The 26051-nt window shown below is 42.6% G+C and overlaps 1 protein-coding gene across 11 annotated transcripts in view; it reads left to right on the forward strand.

The window, feature by feature from the left end:
• The window catches only part of KIAA1217 (KIAA1217 ortholog), a 954123-nt gene that overhangs the window by 562448 nt on the left and 365624 nt on the right, over positions 1–26051 (forward strand). The window contains exon 1 of one of the 11 annotated variants that reach the window (XM_077490975.1): positions 6979–7199. The exons of the other annotated variants lie outside the window; for them this stretch is intronic. Within the exon in view, the coding sequence (XP_077347101.1) occupies positions 7098–7199 (102 nt within the window). The 5' untranslated portion in view covers positions 6979–7097. Of the gene's footprint in view, positions 1–6978; positions 7200–26051 lie in introns of those variants that run through there. 11 annotated transcript variants of the gene reach the window in all.

Consider the following 26051-nt stretch of genomic DNA (forward strand, 5'->3'; position numbering starts at 1 on the left):
TGTATTTATTTCTTGCAGGTAAAAGCATGAAAAACAAATGCATGGTAATGCAGCAAAAACATGCATGAAGGTGGGGTATGATAAAAAAACTTGTATTGAAATAATGCAAAGACAGTTCACAGTAAACCCAGTGTGAAGACAGCCCAACCAGAAACACTCAGGGGTCCAACAGCGTGTAGAGAACAGGTTTTAGGCAAACTGACAGCGCCTGTTAGGAGGGGCAGAATTCAGCCTGGCTATCTCATACTCAAACAGGATGATATCCAGAGAAGTGAGTCCAGTGAGTCCTAAGCTTTCCGCCCTCGTTATTTTCTCTGCAGCTAGTTCTGTCCCTACCAGGCGGGGTACCTGTCCCTACTCTACTCACTTGCAAAATACGTGCCAAGCCTGGAAGCCAGGGCCTTAAATAGGCTCTGCTTGACCCAAGGTGGCTGCTAGAGTCACATGAAGTGGCAGCATCCAATTGGATTGCTTCCCCAGTGACCCAGGAAACTATAGAGGAGCTATGTTCCTCTTGACATCCTTTTTAACTGCAACGCTGCTGCAGGCAAGCACCACCTACAGTGGGGAAAGTAGACTGCACCTGCCTACAAACTAATCTGATGACATACAATAATGCAGATTAACTACTTCCGGACCACCCACCACATATATACTGTGGCAGGGTGGCCCAGCTGTACGTCAGTCCTTGCATTAGATACAGTGGGCTTGCCCCCACCGCGAGCCATGGGAGCTGGACCGCGGGTCCGGTGGACTCGTCTGCCTGCCACCCGCGATCGTGGTAAAGAGAGGCAGAATGGGGATCTGCCTTTGTAAACAAGGCGGATCCCCATTCAGACAGAGGAGGAGAGAGAGATCAGCGGTTTCTAGTGATCAGGAACAGCGATCTCTCTTTACTCCCAATCAGTCCGTCCCCCTGACAGTTAGAAAGCACCTCCCTAGGGGACACTTAACCCCTTGATCGCCCCCTAGTGTTAACCCGTTCCCTGCCAGTGACATTTATACAGTGATCAGTGCATTTTTATAGCACTGGTCACCAAAAAGTGTCACTTCGGGTCACATTTGTCCACCGCAATGTCGCAGTCCCGCTAAAAATTGCTATGCTCTGCCATTACTAGTAAAAACAATTAAAAAAATAAAAAGTCCCTAAATCTTTTCCCTATTTTGTAGATGCTATAACTTTTGCGCAAACCAATGAATATACGCTTCTTGCAATTTTTTTTTACCAAAAATATGTAGCAGAATACATATTGGCCTAAACTAATGAAGACTTTTTTAAATATATATATTTTTTTGGGATATGTATTATAAGTAAGAAATATTGTTTTTTTCTTTTAATTGTCGGTCTTTTTCTGTTTATAACGGAACCGCAAAGGTGATCAAATACCACCAAAAGAAAGCTCTATTTGTGGGAAAAAAAGGACATCAATTTTATTTGGGTACAGCGTTGCACGACCGCGCAATGGTCAGTTAAAGCGACGCAGTGCCGTAACGCAAAAAATGGCCTGGTCATTAAGGGGGTAAATCCTTCCAGGGCTGAAGTGGTTAAAAAATGTATGATAGTTAGTACTAGACCTACATAAAGAGAATGCAGAGATACAGAGAATAGGACCGTTCTGGTGCAGATTCTGGTGCAGATTTCATACTGAATACTGTATATTTCACTGCATCAAGTTTAACCACTTGCTTACTGGGCACTTAAACCCCCCTCAGTCCCAGACCAATTTTCAGCTTTCAGCGCTGATGCACTTTGAATGACAATTGCGCGGGCATACAACACTGTACCCAAATGAAATTTCTATCATTTTTTTCCCACAAATAGAGCTTTCTTTTGGTGGTATTTAGTTACAGCTCGGAGTTTTATTTTTTGCTAAACAAACAAAAAAAGATGCAAAAAAAAAAAAAAAAAAAATCATGTTTTAATAGTTTGTTATAAAATTTTGCAAACGGGTCATTTTTCTCCTTCATTGAAGTGCGCTGATAAGGCGGCACTGATAGGCTGCATTGGTGGGCACTGATGGGCTGCATTGGTGGGCACTGATAGGCTGCATTGGTGGGCACTGATAGGCTGCACTTGTGGGCACTGATAGGCATAGTTAAGGCGGCACTAATAGGCACAGATAAGGCGGCACCGATGGGCACAGATAAGGCGGCACTGATGGGCAAAGATGGGCACAGATAAGATGGCACGGATGGGTGGCACGGATAAGTGGCACGGATGGGTGGCACGGATGGGCACTGATAGGTACCACAGATAGATGGGACTGATGGGCACTGATAGGTGGCACTGATAGGTGGCTCTGATAGGTGGCACTGCTGGGCACTGATGGGCGGCACTGCTGGGCACTGATGGGCGGCACTGCTGGGCACTGATGGGCGGCACTGGGGTGCAGCACCTTTGAGGCAGATTGGGTGGCACTGTGGGTGGCACTGTGGGTGGCACTGTGGGGTGGCACTGTGGGGTGGCACTGTGGGTGGCACTGTGGGGTGGCACTGTGGGCATTATGGGCACAGACGGGGGGCACTTACTTTTACTTTGTTATTTTTCAGGATGGCACTGCGGGAGGCAGGTGGGCACTGGCAGGTGGCATGTGCTGCCTTTCATTGCTGGCCGTGATCGGGACTGATGTCCCGATCACGGCCGCCGGTGATCGGCTTTTTTTTTTTCTCCTCGCGCTGTCAGCGCGAGGAGGAATAATAGCCGATTACCGGCTCCGTTCTATCACATGATCAGCTGTCATTGGCTGACAGCTGATCACGTGATAAGGGGTCGGGATCGACCCCTTACACGGATCGGTGATCAGGCGAGTCTCACGGACTCGCCGATCACAGAGCGCGCCGCGCGCGCCCCTCAGGGGGCGCGCAGGCCGCTCGTAACCAGGACGACGTCAATAGACGTAGTCCTGGAAATCTAGGTCCGCGCTAATGCCGTCATTCGGCAATAGCGCGGTACCCAAGTGGTTAAATAGATTTTTCCAGGAAGCTCATGTAATAATGATTAGTTAGTCCCTGCTGAAAGGGCGGACTATTGTTCAAGCAGAGCCTCTGATTAGCTTGTCTTTATTGTTACTGTCAGGCTTCTTTGACAAACAACAAATGACCAGCATTGTGGCCTTGGTCATGTGACTTGGTCATGTGACTAACACTGTAATGTGGAACTGGAACTATTACAGGAAAGTAGTACGTTTTTCCACCTCTGTCTTTTTTTTTTTTACTAAATGTGATGATTCCAATGAAGGAAATTGTGCTACTGAAAGTAAAGGCCTGCCTTAACTTTTATGCTGCCAGTACCATTTTTGCAGTTTTTGCACACAGTTAAAAAAAAATTTTAGGCCTGAAGATTAAACAAAATCCCCAAACATTGGGGGTTATTTACGAAAGGCAAATCCACTTTGCACTGCAAGTGCAGTCGCTGTAAATCTGAGGGGTAGATCTGAAATGAGGGGAAGCTCTGCTGATTTCATCATCCAATCATGTGCAAGCTAAAATGCTGTTTTTTATTTTCCTTGCATGTCCCCCTCGGATCTACAGCGACTTTACTTCCAAGTGCACTTTCAGTGCAAAGTGGATTTTCCCTTTAATAAATAACCGCCATTTTCTATTTTCTGAAAGAGAATAAAGTAGTGGTAAATCCAATTTTTTATGTCACACGATATTACCGCAAAGGTCTAGGAAACACAAAATGTCTGTAAAAAACACATTAAAGTGAATCTTAGGTAAAACAAACGCAATAAACTACCCAAATTTCTGGTTAAATATAAAAGACGAGGTTGGACCGAGTATATAGATAAACAACATGTCAAAACTTATGTGCACCCTTGAAATAGCGACAAACGTCAGTACCCTATATTTTGTATAGGCAACGTTTCAAATTCCCCCTATCAGTTTAGTGTGACGGAGGAGGTCTTGTGCTAGAATTATTACTCTCACTCATATTGTGTGTACGGCAACATGTAACATGTGTATCGCAATCAACGTTTTTAATTGTAGGCGCGTGCATATATGTGGGGGTGGGGGCCTCTAAAAAAAAAATTTTGGGGGGGGGAGAGCTTCGGTGAAACTATTTTTTTGCATAGAAAAAATTATAAATCAATTTGTTTGCTTCACTTTTTTTTTTTTTTTTTTTTTATCACATAGCGGAGAGAAGGTCCCCTATGTGAAGATTTTAGCTGACAGGTTCTCTTTAATGAGACCCTGCATGTTATCACGCAACATTAGCTGCAGAACCGCACCACGTTTTCAGGTGCCATTCAAATGAATGGCATCTGAAATGTGTGTTGTGCGATTTATCATTCACACCTCGGCGTTTTGAAATCTGCCCATGATTCAAAACACCCAGGTGAAATGTTATCATCTGGACTTGCCATTGGTGTGCAAGCAATGCTATTTCTGACCATAGATTACTCTTTTTTTTTTCTGATCAGCTAGTGGGTAGATTGATAAAAGAAAAAAAAGAAATAAAAATAAAATGAACATTTGATGATCAGTGTGTTCTGACAGTGGAACTCTTCCAAGGGCACAATGGAGCCAATTTCTCCTTTCATCTCACTTGTGTGGATGGAGGATTGTTAGCATAATCGTCAAATTCTGTCAAGTGGGAATGGCCATATATGGGTTGAAATGTGTCCGGTGTTCTGACAAAATGTCAAACATGGCACAACGAGCAACCCGCATCACTTCCATTTTCTTTAAACCATCATGAATTGCAGATTTTGACGAATCGCTGTTTTTTTTTCACATATTGCTGCATGGACACAACGCCGGCAACCGAATAGAGTCCGGTGCATGATATTATGAGCGGAGATTGTTACTCCTCTCCGAAACTAACCAATAAAATAGGTGCCTCCAAGGTGGCGTCAACTTTGTCCTCGTTAGCGGCTGTGCTGTGAAAACAGCAAAATCTTCCTGTACCGGACTGTACTCGGTAGCTGGAGAGGTGTCCAAACATCAATTCGTCCAAATCAGCAATTACTGATGGTTTAACCACTAGCCGACCAGCCGCCGTCATTATACTGTGGCAGGTCAGCATATTCCCACAAATCGCCGTAGGTATACATAGGCTCCTTCAAGAGCCATAGCATAGCTAGCAGTCGCGATGTCCGTCGGCCACCCACAATCGCGGGAAAGAGAGCGAGAACGGGGATCTGTCAATGTAACCAGACAGATCCCCATTCTGACAGAGGAGGAGGAGAGCTCATCTGTTCTTAGTGATCAGGAACAGCGATCTGTCTCCTCCTCCAGTCAGTCCCACCCCCCCCCCCCCCACCACAGTTAGAAACACACATGATGGAACACATTTAACCCCTTGATCACCCCTAGTGTTAACCCCTTCCCTGCCAGTGACATTTACACAGTAATCAATGCATTTTTATAGCACTGATTGCAGTTCGTCACCATTACTAGTAAAAAAAAAAAATAACAAAAATGCCATAAATCCATCCCCTATTTTGTAGACACTATAACTTTTGCGTAAATCAATCAATATACGCTTAATGCGTTTTTGTAAAAAAAAGTTTTTTACCAAAAATATGTAGAAGAATACATATTGGCCTGAACTAATGAAGACATTTTTTTTTTTTTTTATTTATATTTATTATAGGAAAAAGTAAAAAATATATATATGTTTTCAAAATTGACGCACATTTTTTGTTTATAGCACAGAAAATAAAAAAACACAGAGGTAATCAAATACCATCAAAAGAAATCTCTATTTGTGGGAAAAAATTACGTCAATTTTGTTTGGGTACAGCGCTGCACAACCGCGCAATTGTCAATTAAATTGACGCAGTGCTGTATCGCCAAAAAATGGCCTTGTCACGAAGGGGGGAAATCTTCCGGTCTGTAAGTGGTTAAAGAAAGCGTGGTTCAATTTTCTGCTGAGTTGTCGATTTTGTCAGGACACCAGTCCTTGCTTATCTGGCCGAATATCGATACATCTATTGCCAGCTTAACCAGACAGGGGTTCTAAACCACCTCTACTCTATCCAAAACTGAACAAAAAAAAAGTTCTTTGTTTAAAGGAGAAGTCCAGCCTCAGTTTGTTTGGCTGGGTTTCACCTGCGGGTCACAGGAGTGCAGTTCGTTTTGCAGTCCTGTGACCCGTTTTCAGCTGAAGTCCGCTCTCTGCTGACGTCACCAAGATCAGTCCAGGGACCGCATCATCCTGACTCTAGGAGCCTGGATCCGCCAGGTGCCTGGACTGACAGCCGTCTCAGCCTCTCAGCGAGCCTCAGAGACGGCCGATCCTGGCCCCTTCACAGCTCAGCACACCTGTGAACGTGGAGGAGCAGAGCAGGAGAGCTGCTGATTGACAGGCAGCAGCTCTCTGCTCAGGGAGCCGTGAGAACCGAGCCTCAGATATGGCCGCTCCTCACCCTTCACAGCGCAGCACTCCTGTGAACGTGGAGGAGCAAAGCAGGAGAGCTGCTGATTGACAGGCAGCAGCTCTCTGCTCAGGGAGCCATGAGAACCGAGCAATCGGCGATGTTCGATCGCTCAGTTCTCAGTGCAGAGACATCGGGGGACAGACGCAGCATCTACCTAGGTGAGTATAAAACTGCAATAACCCCCAAACCCATACTTCTCTTTTAAATACACAAGGTATGTGCTGATGTAATAACTAGGCGAAGGAGTTAAAAAGTTTCCCTGCCATTGATAATGGAGATTTGTTGAGTGTAATATAGTTAGCAGAGGAGAGGATCAGACAAAGTAACATCAAAGCAGAAGCAGCGATGAGGTTTGCATGCCCCTTAGCATCACTCTTCTGTGCATTAGTCATCTCTGTGGTTGGAGTTATGCGTTTATCTGGATTTCTGTGCTCTGGTGGCGAGGAGGGGAGAGGATCCCTCTTCTTGTTTAGGTGATCTGGATTCCAGCCTTTGCTCTTTTATGGGCAGAAGTGATTTAGTGAATTTGCACACTTTAACTCCACCTCCTCCTATTCACTGTGTTTCACCCATGAAAAACCAGTAATGAGACACTCAGGAGAGCTCTGTGCTGTAACATCCGGCAACCTGCTATTAGGATCCAGCTGAACGTGTAGACACAAGACTTCATGGCTGTGCACTGAAGCCTCGGCCAACGCTGAGGGTCCTGACATGGAACAACGGGTGCCCCTGGCAGAGAAGAAGCCAAGGACGGAGAAAAGATTTGTGTCACTCTGCTGTGCAGGAAACAGACCCCAGACAGGCATCAGAAAGGTAGAACTTGGGCAATAAAACTTGTAAATGTTTAACTTGGGGAACAACTCACCTGATGCTTCAGTTATGGGTGGATATTGGGGAGCTGCCTTTGTGGTTCTCTGAGGGTCTCCGGCAGAGAGAGATCTACTTTCTGGAGTTCCCTTCCCTGTAGGATATTTATTTAGAGATGAGCTATTTATGACATTTTACAATCACGAGATTAACCGCTTCTTGACAACCTTCTCATTTGTGAAATAGTTAAAGTCTCAATGGTACAGGTATGGCTACTGTCATCGGAATGTCAGTCTGATCCTACTAGGCAAGAAAGAATGTGAGCCCAACAAATGGAACTGGGGAAGTGAGACTCCCTTTATAATGGCTGGAGGGCCAAGAACAAAGGTGCGAATATCTTGCCGCTGGAGTCCTTATATATAAGTTTTAGGAAAGGCACCCTACTAGCTTTGTGACAATTGATGTTTTCATCCCACCAGAGAAATATTCTGACAATGTTTTGACATTATTATTATTATTCAGTAATTTTTAAATAATTTTTTATAATTTAAACAATTATTATTGTTTATATAGTGGTAACAGTTTGCACAGTGCTTTACAATGCAAGGGGAGATTGTACAGTTACAATGCAATAAAATAGGGGTTGAGAGGATTTAAGTGCATAAGAGCTTACAATCTAATAGATTGCATTTAGGTTATTTCTTTAGAATATTTTATACCTGAATTTCAATCTGCAGGAAAAAATAATTTCCCCTAATGCCGAGTACACACGATCAGATTGTCCGGCGTACTTAGTCCGTTGAAACCCATTTCACCGGACAATCCGATCGTGTGTGGGCTTCAGCAGACTTTTCCAGCGTGAAGTCCGGCGGACTAAGAAAGTATTTTTGCACTCCAATCTTCCCGTCGGACTTGGGTTTCAGCGGACAATACGTTCGTCAGTATGCTAGTACGGCGGACTAAGAATGACGCATGCTCAGAAGCAAGTACAAAAAAGGAAGCTATTGGCTACTGGCTATTGAACTTCCTTTTTCTAGTCCCGTCGTACGTGCTGTACATCATCGCGCAAGCGAACGTCGGACTTTCTGTGTGTCCGTGTGTGGCCAAGTCCGTTCGGTAGAAAGTCCGCCAGACTATCCGCCGTATTGTATGTCGGACTAAGTACGCCAGACAATTCGATCGTGTGTACGCGGCATAAGAGAAAGAGACTTTAGTTGTTGGGGAACTAAAAGTCTCAGTGTGCATTACTTGAATGGAATCCTATGTACAGGTACATATGTTTTGTTAGAACTTATTGTAAGTTTGACAGCTGGTTCACACCAGAGTTTGACAGGAACGGCGCCCGTGTTCATGTGCAATTCCTGTGCGTTACCCTGCAGTGCGATTTGGCGGCCTATTCATTTAGTGCATGCATTGGCTGTATTACTGTATTGGCACCCACACCAGAGCGCAAAGGCAGTGCACTTTGAAAGCGGTGTGGAAAACGCGCTCAGTGCGTGCTTTTTCTGCATCGCGTTTTGGTGTCAAGATAGGTTTCTATTTTAAATGTCCCACTGCTTAAAGTGGTTGTAAACCCTTACAGACAACTTTTACCTACAGGTAAGCCTAGATTAAGGCCTACCTGTAGGTGCAAGAAATATCTCCTAAACCTACACTGTTTAGGAGATATTTGCAAAAGACAGCAGCACGCAGGTGCACTGAGCGTGTCGCTGCTAGCGGCGATAATGCCGTTAGTAGTGGCTCCCGTGCGCATGCGGGGGAGTGATGTCATCACAATCACAGCGCCGTAACCACGATACCTGGAAGGAAGATGGACGCTTTGTGGAAGAGGGGACAGTGGTGACATCACTGGCTCCTGTGTCAGGTAAGTGACACATAATGGGCTACTATGCGTGCATAGTAGCCCATTATGCTTTACCTTTGCATGGAAACAAAGAGGAAGTAAAACTCATCAGGGTTTACTTCCTCTTTAAAGAACCTACAAGTATACACTCTCTTCCAAATAGTACCAAACTCATGATGTCATTACTAAAGTATTGTCACAATCCAGTTTGCAATGCTAGAGATGTAATATAAGTACTTCTACTCGTCTACTTATTTATATCGGTCCCAGATGTTTCTGTGTTTTTACGACAGACCGGAACCTTTTATGTTTTATGTCAACTAAAGACATGCTAAATGAAGCATTGACTATCTTTACACTCAATCCTAAATTCCAGCAAAAATTCTTATTCCTAGTTCCTTCTCTGAGAAAGTGGAAAATACCTGAATGTGGAAGAAACATATGAAAATGCTGCAGGGAAAGTTCAGCTGGTGGAAATTTTATGTGACAAATGGTTTTAACAGTTGCTACATATAAGGAGTTTAGATTCTTCTTAAAATAGATATGAAATCTAATGAAAGTGAAGATTTGCTATCTTATAGAGAACATCTAAAAGTGTTAATTGTGCCTATGTGGTACCCTTAAAGCTGAGGATTAGGTATGACTTCTATAGCACTGTTACATTGGTCTTGCTTGGACCAGTATAAGGCAGGCCATAGATTATTTTATTTATTTATTTATTTATGGTACTTGTATAACGCCGTCAATTTATGCAGCACTTTACGCATACATTCACGACAGTCATGCTATTTTCTTTCCATCCATCATGGATGGAAAGAAAAAAAAATTTTGATTCCTCCATCAACAGTCAGTGTTGATAGTAGAATCACCCCCGTGGTGTTATTGTGCTCTGCTGGCAGGGAGCTTTTCCTGCCAGCAGAACACAACTATTAGCATTCCCCCTGAGGAAGATGTGTGATTCCCTGTGTCGATACGCATTGGGGAGGGGACAGGACAGTGTTCGGCAGCAGCTGGAGCTCTGGATCTAGCTGCGGAGACCACTACACTGATCGATAGCCCCACAGGCATACACAGATATACCTGTTGTAGTTTGGTGCTCTGCAAGCACCTTGTACATGTGAGTACCCATCTTGGGATTTTTTTATTAAATAAAAGGTTTTTTAAAGCGGTATCACACTATCCAGCTTGTTTCTTTCTCCGTTACTATGAGGATACCACTATAGGAGGATCGAGGACATCTGAGCAGTTTTTCCCATAGAACCCGGGGGTGGTTCGTCAGCGTGTATTGACCAAAATTAACTGTGCGGTCACATGCTTCATGGTGAGGGTAACTACAAAGGGGAGTACTGGAGTGTCGGCACTTACCTTAAAGCCTGGAGCACTTTTTACAAGGATCTTCTCTCTGTTTATCCAATTTGGAAATCTTCAATATTGTGTTCATTATGGACTTTCACTATTAAGCATGTTTTGCGCACTGTATGTTATGTAAAGTTTGAGCACATAAGCACTTTTTTACATTGCTATGGTATGAGTTTTTTATATATGCATTTATGAATTTACAAAGCAGTTTATGTATATTTGCACGCTATTTATGATTGATTGCTTAGCACAACACTTTTTTTTTGTTTGTATAATTTTTGCACAATATGGGATTGTGAACAGTGTCAGTGGCTGAATCGTTATATGCATGTGTGGATACACATGTATATATACATCTCTTACTGATACACTGGTGGAATACAAGTGATAGCTCGCAAGACCCTCATTTTATGATTAGTGTTGCTGGCTGTTGCCGGCGACACTAATCATTCGGGTAAAAAACTCAAAAGCCTAAATGTACACAAGTCAATCTTGTGTACCACCAGGGTGCCCATACATGGATCTAAAATTGGCCGGTTCTTGCTGAAGCGGGCAAATTCCGACCCATGTATGGCCGGCTTTAGTAAGCATATCTCACACCTGAGCGATTCCTGTGGAAGCTGAGAATTGCTGTAGTAGTAATCACAGGTGGTCTCCCACTCGGTATGACTGCCATTCAGAAAAAAAGTATTTTTCACTGAATATACAGAACACTCTCATTGGATGAGGTGGTAAGATCATGCTTTCCACCTCATCCAATCAGAGACCATCTTGTATTCACTGGAAAAAAAATACAATGGCAGCAGTGCTGAGTTACTATACTTTCATAACACTGCTTTTGCAGTACTGTGTTTTCTAAAGTAAAAGGAATAGCATTTCTTAGCTGATTTTTGTCAGGCTGTCTTGCTCTAAATGAAAGTCAATACAGAAGTGTGGAGGAGTCACTGTTCTGCCTTATTCATCTGTAGGTGTAAGTTGAGCTTCCGCTATTGAGCTCTGTAAACAACAGGTTGTTTTCAGCAACACAGTTAGGGTTAGCCTGCTAAGCATGTGAATAGGAGTCTAGATCTCCAGCTAATTTTAACAAATGAAAATTTGACATTCTGTGTTTGAAAGTGCCATGAATTTATTTGCTTAACATCGCCGTACTGTGGTTTTTACCGAGGTCATACAAAAGTCTGTTTTTCTTTTAATTCTGACTGAATGAAATGAAGGCTTTTTGTGGAATGTAATTGCGTACTTTGTCACAGGTGTTTAAGACTGTAAAAAACACTTTTAGTTTTCCTTTAGCTATTACCTACTGTATGTGATACATATTATGTGTATTTACATGGATTTTGAAAAGGGCAGCAGTAGTCGCTGCTAATAGTAGGAATTAAATATAACATTTCTTCACGATTGCAGTTTGTATATTAATGTTCCCAGGGATGGTAGGCTTTGCTAAGAGAATGCTAATCTCAGTTGTCAACTTGCAGTGTGCACCTCTGAACGCTGCTAGATCAGGGACCATGCTATCGCCAACAGTCACAAGTCTCAGACTAACCATCATGAACCAGTAAGCATTAATCTCATTCATTTGATCATCACGATAGCCCACCATGGAGATTGCATGCATAGTGGTACTTTGTTTGCAAACCTGTCCAGCATGCAGGGGGCACTGTGCCTCCCAAAGTAGAAACTAGGCAAAATACATAAACAAATAAAAAGGTAAAAAGTCTGATTAAGGCCCCTTTCACACTTATACGACTTGTCCCACGATTTGGGACTGCAAAGTAGCATGATAAGTCGTTCCCATTGATTTCTAATGACAGCCATTCATATTAGTACGACTTTAAGTCGTTCCGACTTCAAAGTAGTCCCTGCACTACTTTGGTCCAATTTTGATGCCACTTACACATCTTGAAATCACGGCAAAATGACGGTGAAATCGCGGCAAAAAAATCGCAGTAAAATCGTGCGACTTTGGAGTCGCACAAGTGTGAAAGGGGCCTAAAGCTTGATGTAGGATAACAGAGTGTAATTTTGGGGCATCCAATAATTCAACACATTAAATTTAATCTTCCAGTGACCTCATCCCAAGTATATAGTACATAATAAAGAAATATATAAGTGCCTTTAGGAGTTAAAAAACAAAATACCATTAAGAATAAGACATTTTTAATTACAATGTTCACATATAAAATTGCTCTATTGGAATATACCGTAAATATTAAAAACAATCAAATAAATGTTGTAAGTGACAAGGTGGTATAGGTTGGTCTACACATTTCGCATGGTCACCCCACTTCATCATGACCATTTGTATCGTTTTTACAGAATTATTCAGTCACTGGGGTGATCAGCTTTTACAAAAAATTACAAACATTATACGGTGACATTATCCCAAAAGGGAAACAACATACAACTTTACATTAATATTTACCTTCAGTCCATCATGATTGCTGCATTTAGACTCCTCCACCTTACAAACGGCTCAGCGTCTGCTACCCCTCTCTGACAATCCCTCCATTGGCTTCCACTCACTCAACAAATGAAATTCAAAATACTAACAATAACTTACAGAGCCACCCACAACTCTGTCCCGAGCTACATCACTAACCTAGTCTCAAAATACCAACTAAATCGTTCCCTTCATTCCTCCCAAGACCTCCTGCTCTCTAGCTCCCTTGTCACCTCCTCCCATGCTCGCCTCACAGGCTTCTTCAGAGCCTCTCCAATCCTTTGAAATTCCCTTCCCCAATCTGTCCGACTACCTTCAACTCTGTCCACTTTTAGGCAATTCCTGAAAACTTTTCTCTTCAGAGAAGCTTATCCTGCCTTCACCTAACAATTGTTCCCCCATAGCTATTACCCTTTGTTCCCCTTGACCCCCCCCCCCCTCCTATATTGTAAGCTCTAACAAGCTGATTCCCCCTGTATTGAATTGTATTGTAACTATACTGTCTGCCCTCATGTTGTAAAGCGCTGTCAAAACTGTTGCCGCTGGGGATGCACCAATACCGATACTAGTATCGGTATTGGTGTCGTTACCAAGCATTTGCACGAGTATCGGTGCTCGTGCAAATGCTCTGAAGCCTAATCCGATACCTGTTACATATATAGTTACATAGTAGGTGAGGCTGAAAAAAGACACAAGGCCATCAAGTCGAACCTATGTGTGTGATTATATGTCAGTATTACACTGTATATCTCTGTATGTTGTGGTCCTTCAGGTGCTTATCTAATAGTTTTTGAAACTATGGATTATCCCCACTGAAAGCACCGCCTGTGGAAGGGAATTCCATATCCTTGCCACTCATACAGTAAAGATCCCTCTAGTTCAAGGTTAAACCTCTTTTCTTCATTGAGTGGCCACATGTCTTATTAAACTCTCTTCCACAGAAAAAGTTTTATCTCTATTGTGGGGTCAACGGTACGGTATTTTTAAACTGAAATCATATCCCCTCTCAAGCGTCTCTTCTCCAGAGAGAATAAGTTCAGTACTCATAACCTTTCCACATAACTAAGATCCTCCAGACTCCTTATTAGTTTTGTTTTTCATCTCTGTACTCGCTCCATTTCCAGCACTTCCTTCCTGAGGACTGGTGCCCAGAACTGGACAGCATACTCTAGGTGAGGCCAGACCAGAGTCTTGTAGAGCGGGAGAATTATTACTTTAAAGCATCTCTTGGGTTAATCCCCTTTTTAATGTATGCCAATATTATGTTTGCATTGTTAGCAGCAGCTTGACATTGCATTCCATTGCTGAGCCTGTCATCTACTAGGACCCCCAGGTCCTTTTCCATCCTAGATTCCCCCAGAGGTTCTCCCCCAGTGTATAGATTACATGCATTCATATTTTTGCCACCCAAATACTTTATTTTTAATTTTGCCACATTAAACCTAATTTGCCACGTAGTTGCCCACCCTCTTAATTTGTTCAGATCTACTTGCAACATTTCCACATCCTGCAGAGAAATTATTGCCCTGCTTAGCTTAGTATAGTCTGTAAATATTGAGATTGAACTGTTTACCCCATCCTCCAGGTTGTTTATAAACAAATTAAATAGAATTGGTCCCAGGACTGAACCCTGGGGGACCCCACTACCCACCCCAGACCATTCCAAGTACTCCCCATTTATCACTACCTTCTGAACTCGCTCTTGTAGCCAGTTTTCAATCCATGTACTCACCCTATGGTCCATGTCAACGGACCTTACTTTGTACAGTAAACGTTTATGGGAATCTGTATCAAATGCTTTTGCAAAATCTAGATACACCACATCTACAGGCCTTCCTTTATCTAGCTGGCAACTCACCTACTCATAGAAGGTTAATAGATTGGTTTGGCAAGAACGATTCTTCATGAATCCATGCTGATTACTGCTAATGATACGTTTTATATTACTTAAATCTTGTATATGTTATCAGCTTGCACGCTATTGATGTTAGGCTAACTGGTCTGTAATTCCCAGGGATGTATTTTGGCCCTTTTTTAAATATTGCTACATTGGCTTTTCTCCAATCAGCTGGTACCATTCCAGTCAGTAGACTGTCAGTAAAAATTAGGAACAATGGTCTGGCAATTACTTGACTGAGTTCACTAAGGGCCCTTGGGTGCAAGCCATCTGGTCCCGGTGACTTATTAATGTTAAGTTTTTCAAGTCTATTCCTAATTCTGTCCTCTGTTAGCCATGAGGGTGCTTCGTGAAGACTGAGGAGAAGAATAAATGTAATACCTTCGCCATCTCACCATCCTTTGTAACCAGATTCCCTTCCTCATTCTTTATGGGGCCAATATGGTCTGTCCTACCTCTTTTACTGTTTATATACTTAAAGTGGTTGTAAACCTTTACAAACCACTTTGACCTACAGGTAAGTCTAGTTTAAGGCTTACCTGCAGGTCCAAGATATATCTCCTAAACCTACATGGTTTAGGAGATATTTACAAAAAGACAGGCACCGCTGTCTACGGCGCATGCGCCGTACGAAAATGTTTAGAACGTTCCTTTGTCATTTGAAAGGTTTTGTTTGATTTTAATATTTGATTTTGAGATGAATGAACTTTACCAAACGAAACCACATACACAGTTAAAAAATGTGTTTGTTCGAGAAAAAATTTCCATGCCGTTCCTTCAAATTTTCTCGTCACTGCAATTAACTTTCCTAGAACCTAGCAGCAAAAGGTTTGCTGGTTCGCATCTTAACCACAGCACTACCTGCCTGGAGGTTGCATGTTCTCCCTGTGCCTGCGTGGGTTTCCTCCTTGTACTTCCAGTTTCCTCCCACAATCCAAAGACATGCTGAAATGTTAATGGCTTCCTGTCTAAAGTGGCCCTAGTATGTGTATGTATGAATGGGAGTTGGGGACCTTAGATTTAGAAGCTCCTTGAGGGCAGGGAATGATGTGAATGTAAAATATATATGTAAAGTGCTACGTAAATTGACAGCGCTATACAAGTACCTGAAATAAATAATAAATAACATTATTTCCCTCAGAACTTTCATTTGAAGTTCTACCCATCTATGGTCAGCTTAATGCAACAGCAGCCACACATGGGACACCCAACATTAGATCCAGATTTAGACTTTTGGGGGCCTCTCATACACAGAGTTGGTTTACATTCTCAATGACAGGCATACATTTTTAAAATGCATGACCCAACATCATTCTGAGGTCATATATGCACACACACATGCAGTCATAGAACTCTACGTGCGATTCACTTGAGCTGCCAAAATTCATTTTTAAAACCGATGCGATATACCAGTCCAGAGTAAAAACTTTTATACCTGAAGGCCAGCAAACTATCACTTCCCAAGATACATTTCATAAAAGTAATTTTTTTATTATAATATATTTTATATTATTTTGTTAATATAAATTTTTGACTATTTTACATCATTTTTTTCAAATATTGTTTTATACTATTTTTGTATAGAGGGGTGGGGCCCTTCTGTCAGGAGGCCTAGGGCCCTGACCCCTTATAAATCTGGCACTGCCTATCATTAGATTTAAAGAGAAACTGCAGTCTGCTCACATAATTTGTAATAAAAACATCTTTGTCATTCTGAAGCTTCTCTCCAACCACTTTGCATTATTTTATAAATACTGTGATTCTATACTTGCCAAATATGCTGCAGAAATCTCCCTCCACTGAATCTGGCTGCAACCATTTTAACTGTGGGCATCTGAAGCTGCTGCCTGTTACTTTCCTGGATTTACAAAAAGGCATACCTCCAGCTCTGCAGCTCTCATTAGTCATCTTATGTCATAAGCCTATACTTTTTTCCAGACAAGAAACAGGAAGTGGGCTGTATAAGGTATTTACTGTCAGAAATTAAATGTTTTACTATCCAAAGTTAAAACAAAAAGGGAAGAAGATTTAAGACCCCTTTCACACTGGACGGATCCGTAATCATCCGCCCCGTGATGATCAGCTTGCTCAGCAGGGATCGCTCCGTTTATCCCCGCTGAGCCGGCGGATGACAGGGCGGTCCCAGCTCACTGTGCCGAAACCTGTCAGATCTCTGCTCTCCTCTATGGGGGATCGGATGAACACGGACCGTCTGTCCGTGTTCATCCGATCTGCTCTGCAGAAGGATAGAAAAATAGGATTTTCCTCCATCTGCAGAATCGGACCATAACGGAGACGGACGATATCGGGTGTCTGCGGATGTTCATCCGCAGACACCCGCTATCCCATAGGGATGCATGTATGTCCGTATTTCATCCGCAAACGGATGGATGAAATATGGACATACGGTCTGCATGTGTGAAAGGGGCCTTATAGATGAAAAGTTGAAAAAATTACTGAAGTTCCTCTTTAATTACACTTTTTGAGAAAAAATGGCAACCAGGGATCCTGATCTGCACAGTTCTATTAGCCTCTATGACAGTGATTCTCAACCAGGGTTCTGTGGAACCCTATGGTTCCTTCAAAGGTTGCTAAGGGTTCCTTCAGCATTGGGCAATTTCTGCCTCTCAAATAAGTTCCCACTGACACCATTGATCTTTTTATCTATCTGTAAAGAGGTAATTCTTCCCAATGACCACAAGTGTAAGGACTATTCTTCCAATTGACCATCACACTAATGTATCACGAGTTCCAGATTTCAAATTTTTAGCAAGGGTTTCCCGAGACCGGAGAACTATTTCAAGGGTTCCTCTGTGTTGAAAAGGTTGAGAAAGGCTGCTCTATGAGCACCAAACCTTGTAGCTGCACCATTGTGTACATCTTGCAATAATGAATGCTGGCTACATGCGTTAGTTTCCTGTTGTTTTGTTCAGGATCCTTAGAAGAAACATTCTAGTGCCACATGTTGAAACATTGTAAGATTGTAACATTACAATCTTTTCCTGTCATTGTTGCTATGTCAAGGCATAAAATGTTTAATTCCGCGGCTGAGCCTCCATGCTGATTGGCTGCTGTGGACGAGAATGCCTAAAGAGAAACATTTTAGCTTTAGGGTACAGCTATCTCCCAGATAGCATAGTCCATTGTTCCCCATGTACCTTCACACCCCTATATTCTGCCATGGATGTGTAAGGGTCATTATCGCGCTCTTTCTGCAGGAACGTGGTGTGGACGGATGATGTCTTTGTTGCGGCGCTGATCCTCATGAAAATGTCAAGTAATTACCAGAAGCATCTCCAATAGTCGATGTCCTAAAATGTGACTCTGTTGTCTGCGCTGACTTTTAAATAACATTCATGTTTCATTGCAGTGGAAGATAATTGGCCGCGAGATATGGTCCAGGCGCTTCCTTGTCATTGTTTTTCCACAATTGACTTTGTATTATAAAACTAAAGATTATGCTTCTGTGTGTGTTAAAGGGTCAGTGTTCCCAATATTGATATTTCAGATATGAATGTTCCGGTGGATGTAACAAGCCTGGGCAATCCAGATGATGGAGGAAGCAATGGTCAGCAGAGTTTTTCTTTAATGGTTAGAGCTGGAAAAAGACAGCAGAAATGATGTGAGAATGTCGACTTTCCTGCAAAAGTCAACCTTGGGTCCCACCAGTGGTTATTTTCTTTTCAGACAACCAGAAAACGGGTCTTAGACCTGCTTCTGATTGGCCGGATTGAGGATCAGTGTTACAACAGCAAATATTAACCACTTAAGCCCCCGACCATTTGGCTGGCCAAAGACCAGACCACTTTTTACGATTCGGCACTGCGTTGTTTTAACTGACAATTGCGCGGTCCTGCGACGTGGCTCCCAAACAAAATTGATGTCCTTTTTTTCCCACAAATAGAGCTTTCTTTTGGTGATATTTGATCACCTCTGTGGTTTTTATTTTTTTGCGCTATAAACAAAAAAAGAGTGACAATTTTGAAAAAAACGCATTCTTTTTTACTTTTTGCTATAATAAATATCCCCAAAAATATATAAAAAAAATATATTTTTTCCTCAGTTTAGACCGATATGTATTCTTCTACATATATTGATTAAAAAAAATCACAATAAGTGTATATTGATTGGTTTGCGCTAAAGTTATAGCATCTACAAAATAGGGGATAGTTTTATGGCATTTTTATTATTTTATATTTTTTTACTAGTAATGGCAGCGAGCAGTGATTTTTATCGTGACATTATGGCGCACACATCGGACAATTTTGACACATTTTTGGGATCATTGGCATTAATACAACGATCAGTGCGATTAAAATTTCTTTGATTACTGTAAAAATGTCACTGGCAATGAAGGGGTTAAAACTAGGGGGTAGTGAAGGGTTTAATGTGTGTCCTAGTATGTGTTATAACTGAAGGGGGGATGGGACTGTGCTAGGATGGAAAGGCATTCCCCCCGCTCTCTCCCTTCTCCAAGCAAACACACTGACTACTGTTAATACTTTCCTGGGAAGACTGGAGGTTCAGAAAAGCAGCACTGAGTGAGCAGGAGCCAGTAGCATTGAAAATTGCAATCTGTAAGTGCTGGGGTAAGAAAGCAACTGAGGGTTTAATTGTACTTTCATTGTTGAGGTTTGATTATTCTGGCTGCAAGCACTCTCAGCTAGTTGACCATGGCACAATGTTACATTGTAATTTATATGTATACAATAGCAAAATATTATGGGAAGGGAAATATTGGTAATTATGTCACAATATGACATTATAAAAAAAATATATATATTTTTAAATAAAATATACAAATCAAAATAAATAAATATACAATGTATTAAAATATACAAATAAACATTTACACAATTTAAGAAAAAAATAAAAATAAGAAAAATAAAGAGCAGGTTGGCATTTCAGACTATGGAAAAACCTTTGTTCCTCTTGGACAGTAATCATTTGTGACAACAATCAAAAAATCAAAGCGGAGTTCCGCTCGTTTTTCTTTTCATTAAAAGTCAGCAGCTACAAAAATAATAAACAGCCACTCACCTGTCCCACGATCCAGCGATGCGGCCATCCGAAGCTTCGCTTCTCTTCCTTGCCTCTCCCCAGCACTGGCATCACTAGTGTGGGCACCCAGGCTGCGTCAGCTTGCGGCTCCACAACTGGGTGCACACTGCTCATGCGCGAGTCAGGCTGCATATCCTGAATGGCCGAGCAATCTTCTGGAACCTGTGATGTGTCCCAGAAGATTTCAGGGAGGGAGGGGGAGAGGAGGAGTCGCCTAGACCGCACGAGCAGAAGTGGGAGCTGAGTATCTGTCAAGACTAGGTACCCTTCCAAAAAAATTACATGCCAGCGGATGAATGTGACATGTCAGGGGGTGAGGAGTCCTTATAGCGGAAGTTTCACTTTTGGGTGGAACTCCGCTTTAAGTGACATCTATTAAAGCGGAGCTCCACCCTAAAGTGGAACTTCCTCTCATCGGAACCCTCCTCCCCTCCGGTGCCACAATTGGCACCTTTCAGGGGGGGGGGGGGTGCAGATACCTGTATAATACAGGTATCTGCACCCACTTCCGGGCATAGATAGCCACAGATTCTGCGGCTCTTACGCCACTTCCTGCGGGCCCTCGCTGTCTGCTGGGTAACACACGGATCCCAGAGACAGCAGGGACCGTCCTCGCACATGCCCAGTAGGGAACCGGGAAGTGAAGCTGCAAGGCTTCACTCCCTGATCCCCATACTGAAGATGGCGGTGGCAGCAGCCGAGAGAAAAAAGAAACGGTGGAACTCCGCTTTAAGTGATTGTGTCCCTTTATTCTGTTTGCTTCCTCTGCTGGCCTTCCTGCTGGTAGCTGCATTTGTTTTCTTTTATTTTCACCTGGTGATCCTGCCAGTAACATACTTCCTTTCCTCAGGTGACAACTAGGGCCGGGACAAGGGGTGGGCAGGAGGGACGGCTGCCCTGGGCACTGTGGTATCATGGGCGGTGGGGGGGGGGGCACCACACGGAAATAGGGGAGAGGGGATTTGTGTTGGAAAGGGAGATTTTGGGGGCAGCAGGAAGTATTGTTCTAGGAGGGGAAATTTGGGGGGTATGCTAAAATTTAGGGGGAGAAGGAATGGGGGAAGAAGATTTGTGCTAGGAAGGATGATTGGGGCACTTCGTGCTGGAAGGGGGATTTGCAGTGGAGTTATTGGGAGGAGTAATCTTAGGGGTAGATAATTTGTGCTAGGAGGAGTGATTTTTTTGGGGGGGCACTTGAATTGGGGGGGGATTTGGGGGGTGGGGGTAAGATTTGTGCTGGGAGGAGGGGGGATTTATGCTTAGGGGGGTGAAAAAGATTAGTGCTCAGTTTTTTTTGTGGGGGGTTTTGATGACGCATAATGCCCATACACCTTGGGGGCGGGGGGTGCAGTTTGGCATGTTTGCCCTGGGCTCTGGATGACCTTGTCCCACCACTGGTGACAACACTAATCGCTTTGTATCTATGGAGGAGCAGTGGTGTCACCCTGGGACAGGACTACAAAACACCTTCTCTTCTCCATGACATAGATGAGATAATTGATAACAATTTAACTGATAAGAGTGCAGCACAGGCAGAGAGCTCAGGACATTATCAGTTAAGATGATTTCTGGCAGGATCAACAGATATTTTTTGCACTTATTGAACAGATTAGAGCAATTATTGTATGGGTTTACATACACTTTAAGAATTTCAACAGGAAAAGTGAGACCACATCAGCAATAGATATAGAGTTAGGCTACTTTCACAGTGGGTCGGTGTCGGTGTTTACCGCTGTTAGAGTGGCGCTTTTCAGACCGCTAGCAGAGTGCTTTTAACCCCCTCTAGCAGCTGAAGAAAGGGATAAAAGCACCCGTGCTCATTCATTTCAATGGGCAGGGTGATTTGGGAGCGGTGTATAAAGCACTCCCGCACCGCTCCAAAGATGCGGCTTGCAGGACTTTTTTCCTGCCCTGTAAGCGCACCGCCCCAGTGTGAAAGCACTCGGGCTTTACCACTGGGGAGGCATGAGAGGCACTTTTCAGGCATTTTACAGGCGCTATTTTAAGCGCTAAAACACCTGAAAACCGCCGCAGTGTGAAAGGGGTCTTAATCTCAGGATTGCTCTAGACGATTCCGAGCGCTATCACAGTATGGAGTAACGAGCATTTCACAAAAACGAAAACTTTGGTTTTGTGAACTGACCTTGAAATACTTGCTGTAGTTGTAATGTTGTCGTAAATATTTAATATTACTCTAAAAGCATTCTGAATGGTTATTATCATTTTTATTCCACATATTATTTTTCTAGTGAGGGTGGCAGATTGATCAGGTCAGCACAGTCTGTTCTTTGAATTCCATGGGGTGTATTTATAAAGAACTTGCATAGCAGTTTGCCTACTGAAAGTGCAAGTACATTTATTCTGTGTGAACAGGACCAAAAAGCTAAAGAGGACCATTCCTATTAGCCTTTGTACACACGGTCGGAAATTTCGACGGAAAAGTTCCGATCGGACCGTGTTGTCGGATAATCCGACCGTGTGTGGGCTCCATCGTACTTTTTCTGTTGGAATGTCCGACCAACAAAGTTTGAGAGCTGGATATAAAATGTTCCAAAAACATGATCCGATCGGACTTTGTCCGATTGTTTGTAGAGAATTCCGAGCGGACAAACTGCCACGCATGCTCAGATCAAATTACGAGACCAAAGCTATTGGCTACTAGCCACAATAAGCCCGTCGTAACGAACGAACGTCATCACGTTCTGAACGATCGGATTTTCCGACAACTTTGTCCAACCGTGTGTATGCAACACCAGATTCGGACAAAATCCGTCGGGAAAAATCATACGGATTTTGTTGTCGGAATGTCCGACCGCGTGTACAAGGGCTAAGGCTATTTCCTGTGCTGGACATATGGGAATACCACATTTGTCCACTAGATGGTGATAGCAATCAAATTCTATTATTATTAGCGCCATCTAGTGGCCAAACACAGTATTTTTCCATTTTAAATCAATAAAAAACATTCGTCCAGCACAGGAAATAGCCTAATAATTTTTTTTGTTCTGTTTGCACAGAATGTACATGCACTTTCGGTGGGCAAATTGCTATGCAAATGTTTTATAAATACACCTCTTTCTGTGTAATTCTATGGCAAATTGAGAGCTATATCCCCCTATTCTGTGTGTTCTAGGTTGGTCTCAGTGGTTCATTCTTTATCGAATATTGTTTCCCTGGCAGAATCTAGTTAGGATGCTGAAAACTCCTATCTAGTGGCAAAGAGCATTGACTATATTTCTATGAATAACATAATTGTATTATTCTTGTATTGTAAGCAACACTGTGACTGACATTTTTTTGGCTGCCTGTCCATTGTATTATTCTGGGGTTGAGGTCAGACGCATGTAAGACCAAACAGAACAGGAATTCTGAGCTAAGCAGTAGGATCTGAATATATCTTTGTATAGCTGATATATCTATTTCATATGATTGCTGTGTCCTAATGTGTTATCAGACTTGAAGTTCTAGTTCTGGGATAGCAAGCCTTGTTTTTCTATTGTGTAACCTTAAATTGGTTTACACACATAAAATATGACCCACGGAACAAAACAGAACTGGTCAGACATTCAGTTCATTCTAAATTCCCTCGATTACACGATCTGTGGCCTTTTAGAACGTCTCCTTTTAGTGGTAATAACTCTTTATACAGAAAGTTAAACATTTTTATATTTATAGTTTTGCACTTGTATTTTCTACATTTTATTTAAAGGGATAACATAGAGTATATTATGATATCTCGATACACAGCTACTCTGGAAGATAAAGTGCTTTCAATTTTGTATGCCTAGATAGATATTAAGTTACTAATATGATTTCAGGAAGACCATTAGGAGCCATTAAAGTTGAAATATTAAAGGCATAAATCATCTGCATATAAATTAAACAAATATTACAAATAACAGAACAAAGTATTTTGTAATATCCGTTTGATAAGTGCAAAAACAAAACCTGCTGATCTTTTCAGAAACCTCCTGAGCTGATAACATCATGTGTTCTCTGACTCTGCTGTGTGTGTTATGTTATGATTGTTCCCGGCTTTTTCTGTGAACTACACTATATTACCAAAAGTATTGGGACGCCAGCCTTTACACACACATGAACTTTAATGGCATCCCAGTCTTGGTCCGTTGGGTTCAATATTGAGTTGGCCCACCCTTTGCAGCTGTAACGGCTTCAACTCTTCTGGAAAAGCTGTCCACAAGGTTTAGCAGTGTGTCTATGGGAATGTTTGACCATTCTTCCAGAAGCGCATTTGTGAGGTCAGGCACTGATGTTGAATGAGAAGGCCTGGCTCACAATCTCCGTCCTAATTCATCCCAAAGGTGTTCTATCAGGTTGAGGTCAGGACTCTCTGCAGGCCAGTCAAGTTCCTCCACCCCAAACTCGCTCATCCATATCTTTATGGACTTTGCTTTGCACAGTCATGTTGGAACAGGAAGGGGCCATCCCCAAACTGTTTCCACAAAGTTGGGAGCTTGAAATAGTCCAAAATGTCTTGGTATCCTGACTTATTCACTGGAACTAAGGGGCCAAGCCCAACCCCTGAAAAGGAACCCCACACCATAATCCCCCCCCCCCTCCACCAAATGATTTGGATTAGTGCACAAAGCAAGGTCCATAAAGACATAGATGAGCGAGTTTGGGGTGGAGGAACTTGACTGACTTGCACAGAGTCCTGAACTCAACCCGATAGAACACCATTGGGATTTATTAGAACAGAGACGGTGAGCCAGGCCTTCTCATCCACATCAGTGCCTGACCTCACAAATGTGCTTCTGGAAGAATGGTCAAACATTCCCATAGACACACTCCTCAACCTTGTGGACGGCCTTCCCAGAAGAGTTGAAGATGTTATAGCTGCAAAGGGTGGGCCAACTCAATATTGAACCCTACAGACTAAGACTGAGTTTCCATTAAAGTTTATGTGCGTGTAAAGGCAGGCATCCCAATACTATTGGTACTATAGTGTCTATAACACATATCCCTATGTTATGGAGAGGAATTGTGGGGTAGTTGTTCTGTTGTCCTGTCATTGGTTATAATGCTGCTCTGCCCAAGATGCAGAGCGGTGAGTGAGTGAGCGTTCTCCCCCTAAGGCAGGAAGTGTTACTGGCAGAATCATCAGTTGAAAATAAAGAAAAAAATAATACAGCCATCACATTTAAGGAATGTTAGACTGCGATATATTAAATGTTGTTCTTGTGTTAAGATGTGCTTTAAAGTCAAATTCCAAGAATCCAGCCTTTTTTAAAAAAAAATGAAGCCACACTATGGGTTAAAGTGGAACTACACTTCATCTGAGCACCAAAAACCAAAAATGCTGCTTACTTTTTAATATTCAAAGCAAACTTACCCATCCATCAATGACTACATGCTTTCTTTTTCTGAGAAATCACTTTTGAAACACCCATATCATTTCTGGCCGTGACCATCTTGAGTAAGGGCAAATGATTCATGTAGCATTTACATCCTGGAATCCACCTGCGCTTAGCTCAGGCATGCAAGCAGGAGAGGGTGTGTTTAGCTGAGAAAGCCTCTCCTCCACTCTTGAACATTTCTGGGATGTATGACATCATTTGTCTAGGCATGGAAACCAGGAAGTAACTGAAAAAATGTAATAAAAAAATATTTAAAACAGGCAAATATGATATACTTTCCTATCCATTTATTAATGCTTGCAGCATAAGGATTAAAATAGTCAATGTTGACTGAGAGAGTGAAGTTCTACTTGAAGTCCAAGGAGCTGCATGACATCTCCTGGGCTTATCTCTGTTTACATTTGACATGTTTATTGCTCTGCCAGAGAGACACTCTGTGGATGTAAGAGGGGAGAAAAAAATAGAGAAGCTATGCCTGCTCCTTCCCTCTGCTGCACTTTCACAGAGGCTAGAATGTGTTCACATAATACTAAGGTTTCTGTGATTGGGCAGGAGGAGGGGAGGGGCGGGCATAGCAGCTCTTCTATTCAAGATGCAGAGCTCAGAAGGAGACGCGTCGCTGTCCTGTAACTACAGCGATAGCTGTCTTCCGGGAGTACAAAAGCTGTCAGATATAAATAATAGAGCTAAGCCCAGGAAGTGTCATGCACCTCGCTGGACTTAGCTTATATTGTGCCTTAATTTTTTACAAAGGAAATTAATTCCTGGAATTCAGCTTAAGGCTGGGTTCACACCGCTGCGGGTGAGAGATCCGGATGTGATTCGCACCGCACTGCAGTGCAAATCACATCCGATCTGTCTGTGCGATGCGAGTTCAGCC

Source organism: Lithobates pipiens, unplaced genomic scaffold (assembly GCF_037356315.1).
Source record: "Lithobates pipiens isolate NorthernLeopardFrog02 unplaced genomic scaffold, aLitPip1_a1.2 Scaffold_19, whole genome shotgun sequence".
NCBI lineage: Eukaryota > Metazoa > Chordata > Amphibia > Anura > Ranidae > Lithobates > Lithobates pipiens.